The sequence below is a fragment of the Ascaphus truei genome, chromosome 19, assembly GCF_040206685.1.
Source record: "Ascaphus truei isolate aAscTru1 chromosome 19, aAscTru1.hap1, whole genome shotgun sequence".
Lineage (NCBI taxonomy): Eukaryota > Metazoa > Chordata > Amphibia > Anura > Ascaphidae > Ascaphus > Ascaphus truei.
In genome coordinates, this window is record NC_134501.1 from 5265571 (window position 1) to 5284092 (window position 18522).

General features: G+C 42.8%; 1 protein-coding gene across 2 annotated transcripts in view; it reads left to right on the plus strand.

The window, feature by feature from the left end:
* The first annotated feature begins 58 nt into the window (after positions 1–58).
* The window catches only part of GPATCH1 (G-patch domain containing 1), a 22640-nt gene continuing 4176 nt past the window's right edge, over positions 59–18522 (plus strand). For both annotated transcript variants that reach the window (XM_075576363.1, XM_075576364.1), the window contains exons 1-16: positions 59–204; positions 3080–3214; positions 3432–3517; positions 4080–4240; positions 4986–5083; positions 6689–6747; positions 6847–7089; positions 8654–8801; positions 10526–10605; positions 11455–11674; positions 12785–13075; positions 14102–14280; positions 14718–14845; positions 16527–16663; positions 17070–17230; positions 17688–17904. In XM_075576363.1, coding sequence (XP_075432478.1) covers positions 132–204; positions 3080–3214; positions 3432–3517; positions 4080–4240; positions 4986–5083; positions 6689–6747; positions 6847–7089; positions 8654–8801; positions 10526–10605; positions 11455–11674; positions 12785–13075; positions 14102–14280; positions 14718–14845; positions 16527–16663; positions 17070–17230; positions 17688–17904 — 2416 coding nt within the window. In that variant the 5' untranslated portion in view covers positions 59–131. The remainder of the gene's footprint in view (positions 205–3079; positions 3215–3431; positions 3518–4079; positions 4241–4985; positions 5084–6688; positions 6748–6846; positions 7090–8653; positions 8802–10525; positions 10606–11454; positions 11675–12784; positions 13076–14101; positions 14281–14717; positions 14846–16526; positions 16664–17069; positions 17231–17687; positions 17905–18522) is intronic.

The window sequence follows — 18522 nt, forward strand, 5'->3', positions numbered from 1 at the left end:
GCGTTACCATGGAGACCGCCAGCACGCGCGCTAGTCACGCTCGCGCAGGAGGAGGAAAGCGAAGCGAGAAATGGAACCCGGTGACTGCGTTGTTTTGACCCCATGGTGGGGCCCGTAAGCCAGAAAGCAAGATGGCCGCGCAGGGCAGCGATGGGGAAGAGGACTTTGTCACCTATGGGAAAGGTTTGGAGCTCTTTGAGGAAGGTAAATCCGGCGCGTGTAACAGCTAGGCGGTTCTCACCGGCCGTGCAAAGTGCGGGCTTACTTTATATTTAACTTTGGGAGGGTGGGGGACTTCAGGGGTGACAGGGCCTGTCACGGACTGCCACAACTTAGAGACATCAGTGTATTTTTATTGGGGGTCTCTGGGGTGTGAGGGTCTCTGGGGTGTTGGAGTCTTGGCTTCGTTGACGTGGGTGGGGTGCTCCGAGAGGCATGGGGGATCTCTGGGGCTCAGGAGGGTTGAGGGGTTCCTTGGGGCGTGGGGGATCTCTGGGGCTCCTAGGGGCATGGGGGATCTCTGGGGCTCCGGAGGGTTGGGGGGCTCATTAGGGCGTGGGGGATCTCTGGGGCTCCTTGGGCCGTGGGGGATCTCTGCGGCTCCGGAGGGTTGGTGGGCTCCTTGGGGCGTGGGGGATCTCTGGGGCTCCGGAGGGTTGGGGGGCTCCTTGGGGCGTGGGGGATCTCTGGGGCTCCGGAGGGTTGGGGGGCTCCTTGACTGTGTGTGTGTCTGTGTGGTTCCTTGAGGGTCATAGGGGGGGGGGGGGGCAATAGATTGTCACACCGTGGCTTATAATCCATCATATAAATGACACAATATCATAGCCAATATAGCATCAGAGGCAATAAAATACAATTGCTGTGGTTGGTATTACCAGTATGTTGACCTAAGTCAGAGCTGTGCAGTCAAACTGTGAGGCATCGGTGGAAGAGAGGAGACTGCCTTAAATCACGTATCATAAATATATATATATATATATATATATATATATATATATATATTACATAGATTATGGACAGCAGCTCATCTCCTCCTCAACAATAACCAGGATGAATCTTGAATAGAGAAGTAATATCTGTGTATAATCCCCCTTAAAGGTCTAATTCAGTAACAAAACATATTGGAACCTCACAAATTAGGGTATAGTAGAAAATATCACATTCATAGCACAGCACACATAGCCGTGCATATGACATATGCGGATATACTCCACTTTGTGCTTTCATCGAACGTGTTATGTTATATACATTCAATTTTTATAACTATTGTTATGAACTTTATGTTTAGTAACTCCAATGTATTGTTTTTATTGTTCTTGGTGGGATTTGTATATCTTTACGACACCGTCACTTTATGGCTATGTTGCTTGTGTTTTGCAGCAGTAGCGTCATGGTTGTTTGGTGCCTTTTATATTGGTGCTCTAAGTGTGTGTATGTGTGTATGTGTGTATGTGTGTATGTGTGTATGTGTATGTGTGTATATATATATATATATATATATATTACCATTCTCTCGTCCGGTAAAGAAAGACTGCACTCGGTTCAGTAATAATGAAAATCTGTATTGGGCATCTGAATAGAAATGATAAATCACCCAATCCGACGTTTCGGTCCTGGAATAGGACCTTTCTCAAGGGGGGTCCTATTCCAGGACCGAAACGTCGGATTTGGTGATTTATCATTTCTATTCAGATGCCAATACAGATTTTCATTATTACTGAACCGAGTGCAGTCTTTCTTTACCGGACGAGAGAATGGTAATGTTGTTTTTCTATTATTTGAGATTAGCACCTGTCTATATGAACCAGTACATTGAGTGCAAGCTGTGATGTTTGTTTATATTTTTATATATATATATATATATATATATATATATATATATATATATATATATATATATATATATATATATATATATATATATATATATATACAGAGCAGATGGCACACAAATACAGATGAAGACAGGTGCTTAGTCCCATATGAATGAATTTAATCAAAGGCTCCTTACCAGGCAGACCAGAGAATCCAGGGAATCCAAAGTAGGCACAGCAAGGAAGAGACAGCACACTTATTAGCAAAAAGAATTGTATTAGTAAAGCAGGCACAAAACACCAACGTTTCGGTCCTAAAAACAGGACCTTTATCAAGGGAGTGCTAGATATATATATATCTCTATCGCACACTGTTTATTTCACATTATCTTGATAAAGGTTTGCAAGCGGACCGCAACGTCTATCTCTGTACAAGAAACTTTTCCTTTTTGTGAAGACCACTAGAGCAGGGGCGTGCAAAATGGGGGGCGGGGGTGCAAGATTTTCGAGGCGGTGTGCGACATTTGCAGAGGCCCTGTGCTCTTCCCCAAGGCATTTAAATGAAATGCTGGGGGATCGCTACAGGCTACGGCAACTTCCCTTGCCAAGTCTTCGGCAATGCAGCATCAAATTACGCTGCATGGTCATTTGACCCCACAGCGTCATTTGACGCCGAAGACAAGGTAAGAAGGGGGGGGAGGGGGTTAGGAATAGGCAAGGGGTGCAGACTGAAAAGTTTACGCAGCCCATGACTAGAGAGCCACTTCTTCACTAGAAGACACCTTTAAGAAGGTGTCTTACAGAGCTGGAAGAGGACTTATGATGGAAGAATACTTGGTATATAAATAACATTTTAAAAAAAAAGGGGAAGGTGGGTTAAATAAATTATCGCCTGCTTGTGTGGCCAACACTATACAATACAGCAAACAAGGAAAAAAGGTGAATCCCCAGAAAAAAAAGTATAGCTCTACATACAATTGAGTTTGCCGATTCCACATTAATCTATTTGAAATGCAAAGAATGCAATATTTGAGGACCGCTCTGGACCTTTCAACTCAATTGTAAGTAGCGCTCCACCTTTTTCAGGCAATTCACCGTTTTTTCCTCATTTACAGAAGACTACTTGGTAAATATACCCCATAATAAATCATTCATGCATTCTGTAGTTCCTTTAAGAACAATTTGCAGAGAAATGGGGGAGATGATGATTTATTGTGTGTTTACAGACAACAGCCTCATTCTAATGTATCACTTTTTTGTTTCAGGTGATCGACCCAAGAGGCCGATTCCGCTTCAAGATCAGACGGTCAAAGATGAAAAAGGACGGTACCAACGGTTCCATGGTGCCTTTACGGGGGGTTTCTCTGCTGGATACTATAACACTGTTGGCTCTAAAGAAGGTAAGTCCCCCTCCTAGATGTGACAGACGATATTTTATGTAAAGTTGTAATTTCTCTGAGAAGAACGGGATTCATGTGTTTTGATCAATTCAATGTAGTGATTGAAAAGTCAACTTATTGAATATTTGGTTTATTTATGCATTGCATCTGCTAAATAAAATAGCCTTGGTTTTACACTTTAAATCAAAATTTTCCTTGCAATTTTTTCATTGTTTAGGTTGGGCACCATCTACTTTTATTTCATCACGTCAAGGAAGATCCGAAAAGCAAGTTAGGAGGCCAGAGGATTTTATGGATGAAGAGGTAAATTACCCTATATCCACTAGACTTTTTAATACATGGTTTCTGTTTACGCTCTTGCATCTTAAAATGTAGATTATTATTTCCCTTGCAGACAGTTTGTAAACGTTTGTTAAACAACAAAAGAATCTGGTACCCTTAATGCTTTAAACCAAAAAAAAGCATTTGAGGAAACATTTCAAACTAGAAGCTTTTGAATTCTCCAACTCAAATAACAACTGCTATTGCATTGACCCCGAAGTGCTGTACCAAACGTTGAGATTGCATGCAAACATCTTGTCACAGTGCAAAGTATTGTGTTCCCTATATTACATTTATGGATTTTATTTTTTCAGAACATCGGTGTTTATTTATTTTTTCTTCTGTTTTTCTGTGTTTTAATTTTATTAGAAAAATCTGGGTTGATCGGTGTTCACAATGAACACAAAATATTAACACGGATTTGAATTTCGCCGTGTAGCACTGTGACTGCGCTGCAATACTAATTCATTTCTATGTATACTTTTTTGTGATCTCTGACGGTCTAAATATTTATAATTACTGACATGTTTTTGATTATGTTTAGGATCTCGGTGAATTTGGAATAGCGCCAAATGAAATTATGACCACCGATGATTTTGCGTCAAAAGCCAAAGATAGAATTAAGGAAAAGGCGAGGCAGCTGGCGTCTGTGACTGCGCCCATTCCTGGCGCTACCATCTTGGAAGATTTAATTGCACCGGCAAAGTACGTTTTTGGGAAAGACATTGGTTTGTTCTGTTATTCATTGTAACTTTACTACATTTAGACGAGATCTGTAAGCAGTCTTACCATTGAAAGAGGTAGTCATCCAACCAGGCGTTACTTCTACTTGTGTGAGCACGACTCTCCCCCTGAAATCCTGCTCAATAAGAACCCTCATTGATCGATTAAACGTTATTTTGATTGGATAAACATTCCTTATGGTTTAGTTTTGTTTTTTCTCTATTTCTAATACCACAGTCAAACAGAATGTTTTTTGTAGTTGATGAGAATGACGTATCAATTGTCTGCGTTATAAAGAAAAGAATATGCGCAGTGTTAACCGCTGTTTTCGTTGTACGGGCAAGTTCTTCTCCTGTTACCCATGACCACCATATCAAATTTTCATGGGTGGAAAGAATATTTTGTCGTTTTTGGGCATACGCTTTGTTCAACGCTCATGCCCAACACTCTTATTTACAGGGGTCCTAAACTCCAGTCCTCAAGACCCCCCCCCCCCCTCCAACAGGTTAGGTTTTCAGGATATCCCTGCTTCAGCACAGGTGGCCCAGTCTTTGTATACCTGTCTTCGACTGAGCCACTGATTGGGCCACCTGTGCTGGAGCAGGGATAATGGGGGTCTTGAGGACTGTAGTTTAGGACCCCTTATTATGTTTCATGTTGGGTTGGTACCATAAAAACATTTCACGTCGGCTTCGTCCTGCTCTGATCCTTCTCTTATTTTTGTTAGAATAACTATCGGCGTGCAGTTGTTGCGACAAATGGGCTGGAAAGAAGGACAAGGATTGGGGCCTCGGACAAAAAGGAAAGCACGTCAACAGAAGCCTGGTATGTGGATATGGAATTTGACACCATAACCAAGAAATGAGACACACTGGGTGGGATTTGTTGGATGACTAAGGCGATTAGAATTTCCTAGCAAATGCAATGGAGGTAGTTCATAACTTCCTCTTAAGAGTCTTAAATAGACGTCATCCATTAAAAAAGGGCCTGTTATAATGAAATGATTACCAAGTCTATACTGAGTTAGAATAGGTGTGTGGCTTGTTCTTATTAACTGCAGCGGTGGCTGGAACCGCTCCTGCTTGTAGCTATACCGGGATTCTTGCACTGCTAGTTTGGTGTAATGGTTCATCTGGGAGCAGTTCTGTTAATAGCAGTCCTGTTAATAGCAGTCCTTTTAATAGCACTTCTAACCTGCTCCTGTTGAAATGACAAGCACACAGAGACAAGCTGATATATACGACTTATCCACCGATTGGGAGGGGATCCACTTTTTGCATGGGACAGAGTAGTTCGCGTTACCTCCGTCTCATCTCAATTATCCCCAACTTGTCAAAATCCACCTTTCTACGCATGGCTGATACGCAAGGCCTTCCTGAAATAGACGCGAGCAGGGATTAAGATTCCATGGCCTACTGTTCATTGATCTGAAACCTTATGGACATTTTTTAGATTAATGTAGGTGGCCTGAATTGGAAATGTGGAAAACCCTTCTTGCACTCGCAAAAGAAGCCCCTAGTGTTGAGACAATAGACCCAGTTTGACGCTATATTTTGCTACTTGCGCGGGACAGGGCATAATATCTCGTGTATATATAAAACATCTCTATGAGCTAAAAATCTATATGAAAACAAAAGTACGCGATTTCCTGGCAAAGGGAATTAGGGGAGGAGATTTCTCAAGTAGAATAGACAAAGATATGTAATATAACAGGCTCATCTTCAGTAGAGAACAGAATAATTAAACATTTGTATAAAATATTATTTAAAGGGTATTATACAGCAGCCCGCCTAACGAGCATAAAATCGGATCAATGCTGAAGAGGCTGTGGTAACAGGTTCCATTAAAGTCATATGATGGGTGTGCCCAGTAATAGTCTTAACGGGAAGCCCTAATCACAGGCGTTTAAGTTCTAATGGGCTTGTGGCTTCTTCTACTAGTTACTGATAGTATGCCTGACTACCCCCTAAAGAAATCATGTATTATATACTTGATAACGCTGCGGGAGGCACAATAGCTGCATTCTGGAGACAGGCTCTGATGCCTCCAGTTGGAAAATGGTGAGAGAGGGTTTTGGGAAGTAATGATCACGGAGAAGTGGGAACACTCAATTCATGACTCTCTAGTCAAGTGTCAGGAAATATGGCAGCCCTGGATAAAATTCCACCAAAAGAGCCACTGAAGGGGGATTTCCCCAAGTTACAACGTAGATTATTCCTCCCCCCCCCCTGCCATCCATGTAGTGTAAAGCCAGTAGAGAGCTTCTTCACTCCAGCACATCTCATTGTAAAAGTACATGTCCTGCAATAATGCAGTATAGACGCAAGGTAACCACTTGTTTCTGCTATCCTGTGTGTTTCTTACAATATTACAAAAAAATAATGTCATTATTGTATGGAATGAGATGTTTATTTGTTTGATCCCCTCCAGAAAGTAGTGTGAAGCTGTATGGTTGCGCATTACCCCCAGCAGGCTCTGAAGGATCAGAGGTACGTCCCAATGTTTCAAAGGCTGTTGCTTCAGCATCTCCTTGCAAAGTTTTTGGAGGTAGGGATGTTCCTGGTTTTTATATTTGCCTTTCGTGACAGGATGAAGAGGACGAGTACCTGCCGGAGAATGTAACCTTTGCGCCCAAAGATGTGATACCAATCGACTTCACTATAAAAGACAATGTTCATGGTTTGGGCTACAGAGGCCTCGATCCGAACAAGGCATTGTTTGGGTCTCAGGATACGCACATTAGCTTATTTGGCGACGGCTCGGACAAGACCAGCAATCTACTTGGCACTGTACGACACGGCAAAGGACGAAAAGTCGGTATATCTGGCCAGGTAAATCATCGATTTAAAGCATTGTTGTGCTTGTGTTGGCAAGTGTCATTCTCTAGTAACAGGAACACGAGTTAATACTTGATTGATGCAGAAATCTAAAAAGAATGAGAAACCTGTGAGAAAGTAAAATAATTATATAATGTACTGTGAATTCTGTAATTTAACGTATAACCCCCCCTAACTAATACACTTTTTTACAGGATTGAACTGAAGGGTCTTCCAGAGTGGGGCAGTGCTATATTGAGCTCTGGAGACCCCTTCAGTTAAAGAGATGCTGATCAGTGAAGGTACTGGTATTACTTCCTGGTTTTTAAAAGGGATTTAAATGGCCGTCCAATAGGAAGCCGGCAACCGAGGATTTTGCAGCTTTCTATTGGTCCGAGATCTAGCAGCCATTTTGTTACCCCTGGAGGGAGATTTGGAGCTAGTAACTTCACCAGTAAGTATCTCGGGAACTGGGGGTGTTCCCTAAACTGAAAATAGCGTGATTCAGTTCCCATCTTGTAGAATAAATGGGTTAAAAAAAAAAATAAGTGTGGGGGGGAGGGGCTGTAGGAGTGGGGTTGCTGCTTTAAGTAGTAAAAGATTAAAAATGCAATTTAAAGCTGCTGCATATTGTAGAAAACTAAGGAAATCCGCGCACACACACCTATGGCAGTGGCTAAAACACCTGCCCATAATAGACTTCAGTATGCCATGTCCCTGCTACGAGACTTTGCCAAAATACACTAATCTATGGTAACAGCAAACGAAAGCTTAGGGACTTCATATCACCATCTTAAATGGGCTTTTTTCTAGCCTGTTTTTTTCTTTTTTTTTTTCTTTTAATAAATGCAGCAGTTCCTTGCCTTTAAGGCAATGTAATTATCTAAGCTGCCGATCGATCCGTTCTCCCGTGATCAATCGGCGAAGATCCTGCTTCCCCGGCCGCGCAATGATTCCCTGAATGGTTGCTATAGCAACCCAAGGAAGCACTTAATACATTACAAAGGGCTTAAAGAGTGAAACAAAATGCAGTAAGTATTATCTGATTTATAAAAAAAACCCCAAGAAAACCCCCCAGTATTTTGAATTAAATGCCGTTTTAATATGTTGCATTTGTTACAAATCTCATGCTTACTACTTACAGATGTAGCAGGACTTGCTGTCTTCGGAGCCGCGGCGGAAAAAGCAAAAACGACGCGACTCCGAAGAAAGTGTCATGCTTCCAAACAGGACCCCCTCTCAGTGTTAATCCTCTGGCACAGGCGCAGCCACATAACCGCAGCTTATCCCGGAGACGGTCTCTCCTGGTACATCTGCATTGCTGTGTCAATATTAAACCAAAATTAGGGTTCACTTATATACAGAGGCAACAAGATGGCGAACCTTGACGCTCTCAATTTTGTTTTTTATACCACATATACAAATCCCACTTGTCAGCCCATTCACGTGTCTCAGACAGGTCGGCAACCCTGCCTTTCGCCGTTATCTCCCAGCATACAGTGCTTCTGCTGCAGCAATGGATTCTGGGATTTGTGTACCTAGCAGTAGGTTAATATTCTGCTTTAAACTTTGAACTCAGGCATTTGGTGTTGGAGCTTTGGAAGACGAAGACGACGATATTTATGGCACCGAGTCGCTGTCCAAATACGATACGGTGGTGAGAGAGGAAGAGAGTGGAGATGGGCTCTTTGGATGGACGGCACCAAAGGAATACAAGAGTAAAAAAGGTGAGAACTTTGGAATATCAAGTTTCTGACGCCCCCCTTTTTTATATCGGCAACTTTGTGTCACAATCGTTCCGATCCAGTAACAAACGCCTTCAATGCTGACGGGGTCAAAGGAGGATATCGACCTCTACTTCAGCCGCTCACCAGAAGGATGTACAGAGACATACCCTGGTGTCACATTTTGAAAGAGCAGCTGCATTTGACAACCATTAAACGTGGGCCCACCCCTGCCGTAATGTGTATTGGGTTCATTGAGCATTACAGACCTGATGTTGAAGCTGGGTGGGGCGGTGGTATAGTTCCCCAGATTATACCTGGACACTAATCAATCGCTCTGTTCTTTCTCTCCCTTCTCCTATCTCAAAACGCATTCATCTTTATTTTCTGCTGTGTGCCAAGTAATTATATCAACAGAGGTGTGTCATTGTTTTGTTTATTTGCGTAGCTGTGGGCAGCATACATCAGTACTACCATCTGAAAACGTTTGTTTGCAATGTATTAGTGTTTATTTACTTCTTCCACATGCAGTATCTAAAAACACTCCCTAAAAAAAAAACAAAGGTGACATTTGAAGGTTTTAGCTAAAAAATGTAAACTTTTAATAGTCCATTTCTAACTCTAGTAGTTGTAGGACTCCGTTAAACTCAAACACTGCTGATGTAGGGAATGAAACAGACTACAAAGTGTATGACTGGGAAAGCGTGATGGGAACAAATGATAGCCGTGGCGTGTCCTTAAAATCCGTCTATGTAGGTAGGTCTGCTGCTTCTCCTTTTTGGAGGGGACGACTGAGCCTCCGCGTGGTTGAGTTGTATGAAGACAGAAGCGCAGAAGATGGAATACACCTCATAGTGTACTCGATGTTACATAGTAGATGACGTTGAAAAAAAAGACATACGTCCATCCAGTACAACCTATGCTAAATTTAGACAACAGATACTTTATCCTTTATCCGTACTTACAGTATATTGATCCAGAGGAAGGCAAACTAAAAACCCCAGTGATACATCATCTGATATCTCATAAGGGGAAAAATAAATTCCTTCCTGACTCCAAATAACGCCAATCAAATAATCCCTGCATCAACATCCTTCACATGTTTACTTATTTGCTATATCCCTGTATACCATCCCTTTCTAAAAAGATGTCCAACCGTTTTTTTTATTTAAGATATCCGTTGTATCTGCCATCACAGTCTCCATTGGTAATGAATCCCACACTGTAACTGCCCTTATTGTAAAGAACCCTTTCCTTTTGTTGCCTTTGGGATGAATAGTCCTTTTGAAAGCTCCTTGTACTGACCCCGGATATTTGTATATAGTTATCATATCCCCTCTTAGACGCCTCTTTTCTAACGTAAACAAATCTAATTTAGCTAGCCTCTCCTCATATTATCCATCCCCTTTATTAATTTGGTGGCTCTTCTCTGCACTCTCTCCAGTTCCATAATGTCTTTTCTAAGTAGTGGTGCCCAAAACTGTACTCCATGATAACAACAGTAGAGTAAAACCATGTATGCAATGCACTCGCAGACGTGTCTGTGCATTTTATACATGGCTTTACTCTACCGTCAACAAAATATATTACACAATACACAGCAATGAATGAAGCTACTTGTCAATTAGCAATACTCGTACCATACAAGTCAGATGAAGCCAAATGGACGGCCTTGGAATATAATTCTTAATGTTCATGACACTGATGGGGATATTTTTTTCCCCCAGGGCTTGCAAAAGAACTTCAAACTATTGGTAAAATATTGGAAGGCTTCTGCATAGCGGCAAAATCGTCTCCGTCTAAAAAGGTAAAGGCAAACTCATCTTTAAATGTATTGCAGTGGCTTTATATGGAGGTCTGTAAGTAGTCAGAGGCACAAGTCCCAGACCACCTTCTTCTTGACAACTTTTAGAGCAAGGATTTAGGGCCTTATTTACCAAGCAGTGTTCTGTCTTGTGACACCCTCCGGTGCTGGACTTGGTGAAGCCCGTTTAAGTCAAAGGTTTGTAAGATATCCCCCAGTGCATGAAAGTGTCTTCTAGCAGAAGACTGCCTAGTATATAGGTGCCTTAGTATCAATTTATGTTGATCTGTGAGTCTACTGATACCTACTTATATTGGTCCCTGGTTATTTAGGGCTATGGGGCTTATTCTATTTGGTCCGATTTCCGGACGCAATTCCCTATTTAAGTTTAGTCCAGGGGTTCTCAACTCCAGTGCTCAAGACCCCCCTAACAGGTCATGTTTTCAGGATATCTCTGCTTTAGCACCGGTGGCTCAGTCTCTCTGACTGAGCCGCCTGTGCTGAAGCAGGCTCTTTGTCTGAGACACTGATTGAGCCAGCTGTGCTGAAGCAAGCTCTTTGATTGAGCTACCTGTGCTGAAGCAGGGATAGCCTTAAGACCTGACCTGTTGGGGGAACTTGAGGACTGGAGTTGAGAATCCTGCCGTAGCCTCTAAAATGATTCTCCAGATGTAGGGTTTGAGCTTCTCCTTGCCATTTGTAAGTCAAAACTAATACGCAGGCCACCTGTAGATCGCGCTTTTTGGTCCTATTTTAGAAATGAAAACAGTGTCCGAGCTGAAGCATTATATGGCGCGGCTTGTTCTTTATAACAGGTGGCCACGTTTATAACATTGCGTGCTACTCCTATAGATTTATTCACCACCTGAGCTTCCGAGGGATTATCGGCCCGTGCACTACTTCAAACCTGTGCTGACTACAGGCAGTCACATTTCCCCAGCGCTCCAAGCACTGCTGGACTCGGCTCCAAAACCTTCACCAAAACCCGTTATTGAGCAGCCGCCGCCGCAAAGCAGACACCATCTTAGTTCTTCCCAGAGAAGGGAAATGCTCGGAGAAACGGCTCTTCCCGGTAAGTGACCTGAGACTTTTTAAACTTCTCAGCACTGTTGATACAATACATCACTTTCAAGATCTCCCAGCGCTGAATGGTTTCAACATCTGGGGAGGCTGGCAGTGCATTGTAGTTGGAAGAGTTGATGGGCCGCTGTATTGAATGGGTTAAAAAATTTTACCATTAAGGTCCCGGTTGCTGGGATGGGTCCCCCATAGTTCCTACACACGCTCTAGTACGGAGATTCTGGGTGAATCGCGGGTTAGAAAAGAATCGAAATAAATGAAGTACTGATAACTTCTTTTTCTTTGATTTGATTCTACAGTTTTGAAGGGGAGTGAAAAGTCATTTTTTTTTGTTAATTTATTTTGAAAGCATTTTCAACTGATCCTCTCTAACCTTTTACCAACAAAACTACTTGCATATGTTTCACCTGTCTGTCCGTGTCTCCCATCGCTAGAAATGAAGGACAGTTCTTGGCATCCACACATTTTTATATATTGATGCATAAGAATATTAAAAATAATTCCGAATACCTACACCTTGTTTTTCTTTCTGGTTTAAAGGAGCATTTCATGATTTTTGTGAAAGAGGTTACTGTTTTAACATGGGGTTGAAGCAGGGGGGGGTCTCCGGAGCGGAACCCCATTAATTTCATGGCTGGGGACCCCCTGCTTCCCGATACTTCCTAAGGAGGTGCCGGTATATAGGCACAGTTTAAAGCCCACGGTCACATGGGCCAATAGGAAGAACCTCCTGATGACATCATGGCTTCCTATTGGCCCACAGGGCGTGGGAGCTTTGAAACTCCGCCATTACATGAGCCCTGCTAGCGGAACGGCTATTGGCGCCCCCCTGCAGCGGTAACGATCTCTGGAACCAGGGGTCCCCAGGGTTGAAATTAATGGGGTTCAGCTCCAGAGACCCGCTGCTTCAATCCTATGTAAAAAAACAAGTCGCCAGCGTGGATTGCCTCTTTTTAAACAGAAATTACTGTAGGGAATGGATCATTATAATATGAAACGAGTCGCAGAAATAAACCTGTTTTTATATCCTCTCTAAGAGGAGGGATGTCGGACCTTTGCATAGTGATTTGTATGTGTCTCCTGTTGTAAATGTCCGGAGCAGGTCCTGCCTCTTTGATGGAGCTTCTTTCTGATAAAGATCAGGAGAGGATAAAAGATTTGAAACGGGCAGCTGAGCAGCAGAAGGTCAAAGCAACGAACCTGGCCCAGGAAGCCTTGAAGAGCCGCTTCCAGCCCACATCTGCAGAGGAAACGCAAACGACATTCAAAGCAGAGGTGCACGGGGGGGAACTGGTCCCAGCGCCAACCGGGGAATTCCGGCCGTTCGAGACCAATCCAGAAAAACAGCAGAGATACGAGAACTACGTGCGGCACCTTCACAAAGGGCAGAAAGGTACGAGGCTGAGCAAGCTGGTCTATCTACAGCACGGCCATCTCCTGTCCTCAAGGGCCGCCAACCGGTTAGGTTTTCTGGATATCCCTGCTTCAGCGTAGAGGGGTCAGAGGCTCAGTCTTCGACTGACCTTGAGAACTGGAGTTGGCCACGCCCAGTCTACACTTTGCCAGGGGAGCACAATCTTTTTTTCCCCTGCGTCCCCCTGCCATCTGTCTCCCTCTCCTCGCGCCCCCCCTGCTTACCTTGCTTCAGGCGTCATGACGTCACGTTGCCACGGCAATGACACTTGAAGCTCCGGAGACCCCCAATTCCCCAAATACTTGCCCGCGCAGAACACGGCTTCTGTTACCATCCAATAGGAAGCCGCAAACCGATGACGTTTGCTTGCAGATCCCGCAACATTTAGTGGCCCGCATTGTCTCTCCAGGAGGGAACTTTATACCCAGTACCTCCGGCAGTAAATATTTTGGGACGCTGCGTGCCCCGGAGCTGAAAATAGCATGTTTCTGCTCAGCAGCGACACCCTGGTTCCAAATCCAGAAAAGAAACAAAAATCCATAAAATAAAAAATACTCAAAGCAGAATTGCTGCTTTAAGAGGTGACCACAAGATTAACCCATGAAGTGCCCATGTCATATCTTGGTGATAGACTCACAAATCCCAATATGACCTTTCTGATCTTCATTACTGTGCAGATTTGGGTGTGTTTTAGCGTTTTATCATGAATGCGTTTTGTGGTTACACACAAACTGAACCTAGTTGACCATAAAAATAATGAACAGTAAATAATTCGGGAGCATAGTCTTTGTTCACAGTATTATACGTAGTGTAATTAACACGGACGCGTTTAAAATTGGATTGGGCGTGTTTGGTACACTAGGAAATCAAGTTACTAGCCAGAAGTCACCAAGAGCTCCGATGCTGATATCTGAACTCTGTTCTCTTAGTATAATTCCTTTACTATTGGGTATTTTGTAAAACGATGAGGTCCAAGCATTCTAAATCTGGTTTGTGTCCTTCCAGATGTACTGGAAAGCTGCCTGGATCACAAGATGACAGAGTGGGAGCGTGGAAGAGAACGTGACGAGTTCATGCGATCCGCAATGCTGTACAAACCATCCAACTCCACACTGGCTTCCAGATTTGCTCGTGCCAAACATGAAGATGATTCTGACAAAGTAGAAGTTCCGAGAGATCAAGAGGTATATCCCCGTTTTTATCTGCGATAATTGAAGTTTTTCTATTTCGCATTAGAGCTTCATAAAAACGTGTCTCTGCAAAACATGCGAAGGTGGGACTGGTTCGCTATGTACACGGTAGAACTTTGTTGATCATGGATGCTCTGAACGCTGCACTAGGGGTGGTGTTCCTTACTACCAAGACAGGCAAGATTTAGATAACCTTTATTTATAGAAACCTGTCTGCTTAGTAACTTTGCTGCCAGACAACCATGCTACACTGGTGGTAAAGGAATTTGAGACTTGCCTACATGGTGGTTTCGTTGGATTTGGCATTGGTCTACATTTTTGTGCAGCTACGCACACAATATGTGCCAACTTCAAGGCATTTTACTTCCCCCCCTTTACAGTAGCGGTTTTTAAATACCTAATGTCTCACGGTAAATGTTGCTTTCCAACAGAATGATGTGAATGACAAAGCAGCAGCTGTGAAGATGAAAATGTTTGGAAAACTTACGAGAGATACATTTGAATGGCACCCTGATAAGCTGCTGTGTAAAAGGTTTAATATTCCTGATCCTTATCCGGGGTAAGCTGTTCATTAATATGTGGTTTACTATTTTAGGCAGTCGTATGCATGCTTGTTCCTATAATAATAACTTTATTTCATATAGCGCTGGTCTCCCAATGGGACTCAAAGTGCTTCACAATTACAGTATAGTGCGTGGTACACAGCACATAGGAATTATTACAGACACAGTCCCTGCCCAGGTGAGCTTACACTCTGATTCTTATGCACAGGGAATAAAGGGACTTGCCCAAGGTCACAAAGAGCTGACATCGGTATTGAACCAGGTTCCCCTGATTCAAACTGAGTGTCATTGTTTACAGAGTCTTGACTCACTGAGCTGCACATTCTCCATGAATGTTTCATTAGGGGAGAGAAGTGTATGTAATCCTTTGTTATTAGGCTTCTCTGTATGAGAGGCCTACGGTGCATTGCATTGAAATGTGCTTGAGTCAAAGGGTTAAGAGAATGCAACTTAATGAAGACTCCAATTCCCCTAAACTTTTAGCCAAGTCCAAAAACGGCTCCCGTGTTTTATTCACTTCTAACAAACTGTTTTTATATCTGAAGCACAGAGCAATAGCGATTTGTCGAAGGATCTCATTTTGCCAGTAATCGAGGTCTCTAACTTCATATGCCAGAACAAGCGAACACCTTATCCGTAAATATCGCTAAAATGGTATACATTATAGTAGTCACGGCTCCCACAAACTTGGCATTTCAGCTGAATTTGTGGGAATATATTTCTAACGTAATTATATAGTTTAAATTAAAATGGTATACACTTTTGAATACATACATTATGTTGTAACATCAGACATTACTTTGCTATGTTTACTTCAGCATTCTATTTTAATTGAAATCATATTAACGACTTAATGCTGTGTGCCGTATTAATTGATACTATCTTATTTTCAGTAGTTAAGCATCTTCAGTGATTCAATATTAATGTAGGAAATAAAATGACCACTTGTGAGCACAGTCACACGTCTCAGACAGGTCTGCAACCCTGCCCTTCCCCATTATCTCTTAGCATACAGTGCTTCCACTGCAGCTTATAGGGGTCCCATGTTAAAATGGACATGAAGCAAAAGGTGACGATGCTCATTTGCATGTCATTTCCCAGTATCCCTGGCTGCGATGTAAGCACTGTATGCTCGGAGGTACAGGCATACCCCGCATTAACGTACGCAATGGGTCCAGAGCATGTATGTAAAGCAAAAATGTACTTAAAGTGAAGCACTCCCTTTTTCCCCCACTTATCGATGCATGTACTGTACTGCAATCGTCATATACGTGCATAACTGATGTAAATAACGCATTTGCAACAGGCTCTATAGTCTCCCCACTTGCGCACAGCTTCGGCACAGGTAGGGAGCCGGTATTGCTGTTCAGGACGTGCTGACAGGCGCATGCGCGAGCTGCCGTTTGCCTATTGGGCGATATGTCCTTACTCGCGAGTGTACTTAAAGTGAGTGTCCTTAAACCGGGGTATGCCTGTAATGGGGAAGGGCAGGGCTGCAGACCTGTCTGAGACTTGTGAATGTGCTCACAAGTGGTATGTTTATTTACTGTACGGTGGAGGGTTTTTGTCACTTTTAACCCACCATAACTTATTGAAATATTAAAATACATTTATATGAAAAAAAATCAACTTCTCTCTTTCTAAAGCTCTTCATATTTATTTATTTCCTTTTCCTAGGTCAACTATTATTGGATTACCAAAAGTTAAAAGGGATAAGTATTCAATATTCAATTTCTTAACCGTTCCTGAAACGCCAAAGCCAAACGTGACCTCACCAAGTGGTGAAACTGCGCCCCAACATGCAACCGGAAATAGTACGTTTCTCCTTCACCTGGCACTAATACGCACATCATTTATCATCAACAGGTTACAATTCTCACATAGTGTGTATGTAGATAGAGAGATATATATACTTATAATGTTTGTGTGCGCGCGCACCCGTTGGTGTTCTTTACGTATATCTTAGTGTGGCGGCACTCCCGAAAAACTAAACAAAAGAGCCCGTGGGGCACATTGTATAATTAAAATAATATCGACGTCCGTAACAAGCACTCGCCGGACTAAATGAATAGTACTTAATATCCCTTGGCACTGTTTATTTTGTCCTGTTAGTGCTTGGTACTGACTTTGTGTGTGTGTGTGTGTGTGTGTGTGTGTGTGTGTGTATATACACACACGTTGCTCAATTACTCTTCTGATGAGTCGCGTCCAACATTTTAGAGCCCAAGAAACCCTCCAGATGGGACGTGTCTGCGGAAGACAAGAAGGATTCAATCAGTGAGTTTCTAAGCCAGGCCCGCACTGAGACCGATCAGAAGCAAACGCCACAACAATCGGCAGAAAAGGATTGCAACCAAGCAACTGCAGCACTTGCAACAAAGGTGAAACTAATATTTTGGTCAGGTCGTATTTGATTTAAACGGACACATACGTTTTTGTTGACTGTTTTAGTTCGATTTATTCCTATGGTAGTTTTAAAAATGTACGTCTAAGCTAAAATTGCATAATTCATGGGGTTTTATTTTGTATGTTTTTATATGCCATTGTATTAAATGATCCAATGAAATTTACAAGAGCGCAGTCTGCGGAGCAATTTCTGAGGCAGCATATAAATTGATTAAAAAAATATACAATTGTAAAAGTTTTGAGTTTATGTAGCACACTTTTAATCTCCAGTTCACACTAATATATCTATATCTATATCTCTTTAGCCTTTGTTGTTTCACTGCTGCATGGATAGAGATTCGTTTTGTGTAATTCAATTGTTAATTATTTTTTAAGACAATTGACTGCAATGTAATTGTAAGGATATTAAAAAGACCTTGTTCTATGTTCTAGGTTGTTCCCGAGCACACAGATCACGTGTCAGAAGAAGAAGAAAAAAGACCACCAATAGATTTATTTAAAGCTATATTTGCCGATTCGTCCGATGAAAAATCATCCTCGTCAGAAGGGGAGAGCGAGGAGGAAGAAGAGGGTTCTCAGGTTATTCTGCCAGACGTTGCAAGTATCGAACCTGTGGATCCTCCTGAAACAACGTTATCGAGCGTTCAAGGTGAGCAGACGCCTCCTGCAGTACACCAGTCCACACCCTTAAATGTAAGGCTACCTACCACTCCTTCACTGATGAAAGGGCCAGAAAAGCTTTGTAAACCAATAATTAAACGCCTACATCATTAAGGAGATAAAAATACATTGTACTGGAATCAAACTGCATTGCACTGTCACCTTCATCTATACCAGGAGTGGCCAACTCCAGTCCTCAAGGGCCACCAACAGGTCAGGGTTTCAGGATAGCCCTGCTTAAGCACAGGTGGCTCAATCCAGGACTCAGTCAGTGACTGAGCCATCTGTGCTGAAGCAGGGCTATCCTAAAAACCTGACCTGTTGGTGGCCCTTGAGGACTGGAGTTGGCCACCCCTGAGCTATGCCCTCGCTCTATGCATTGTCACTGTGTCCATTCCTGTCTTTGGAAGAAGGTCTGAGTTTGCAAGCATTGTGCTCCGCACCTCTCTCCTTTTGTAGAGGTTTGACACACGCGTTCTGGATTTTTCAGTATCTTCATGTTTGTAGGAAGATGGGGGTAGTCTAGAACAGGGGTTCTCAACTCCAGTCCTCAAGCTCCTCCCCCCCAACAGTTCAGGATATCCCTGATTCAGCACAGGTGGCTCAA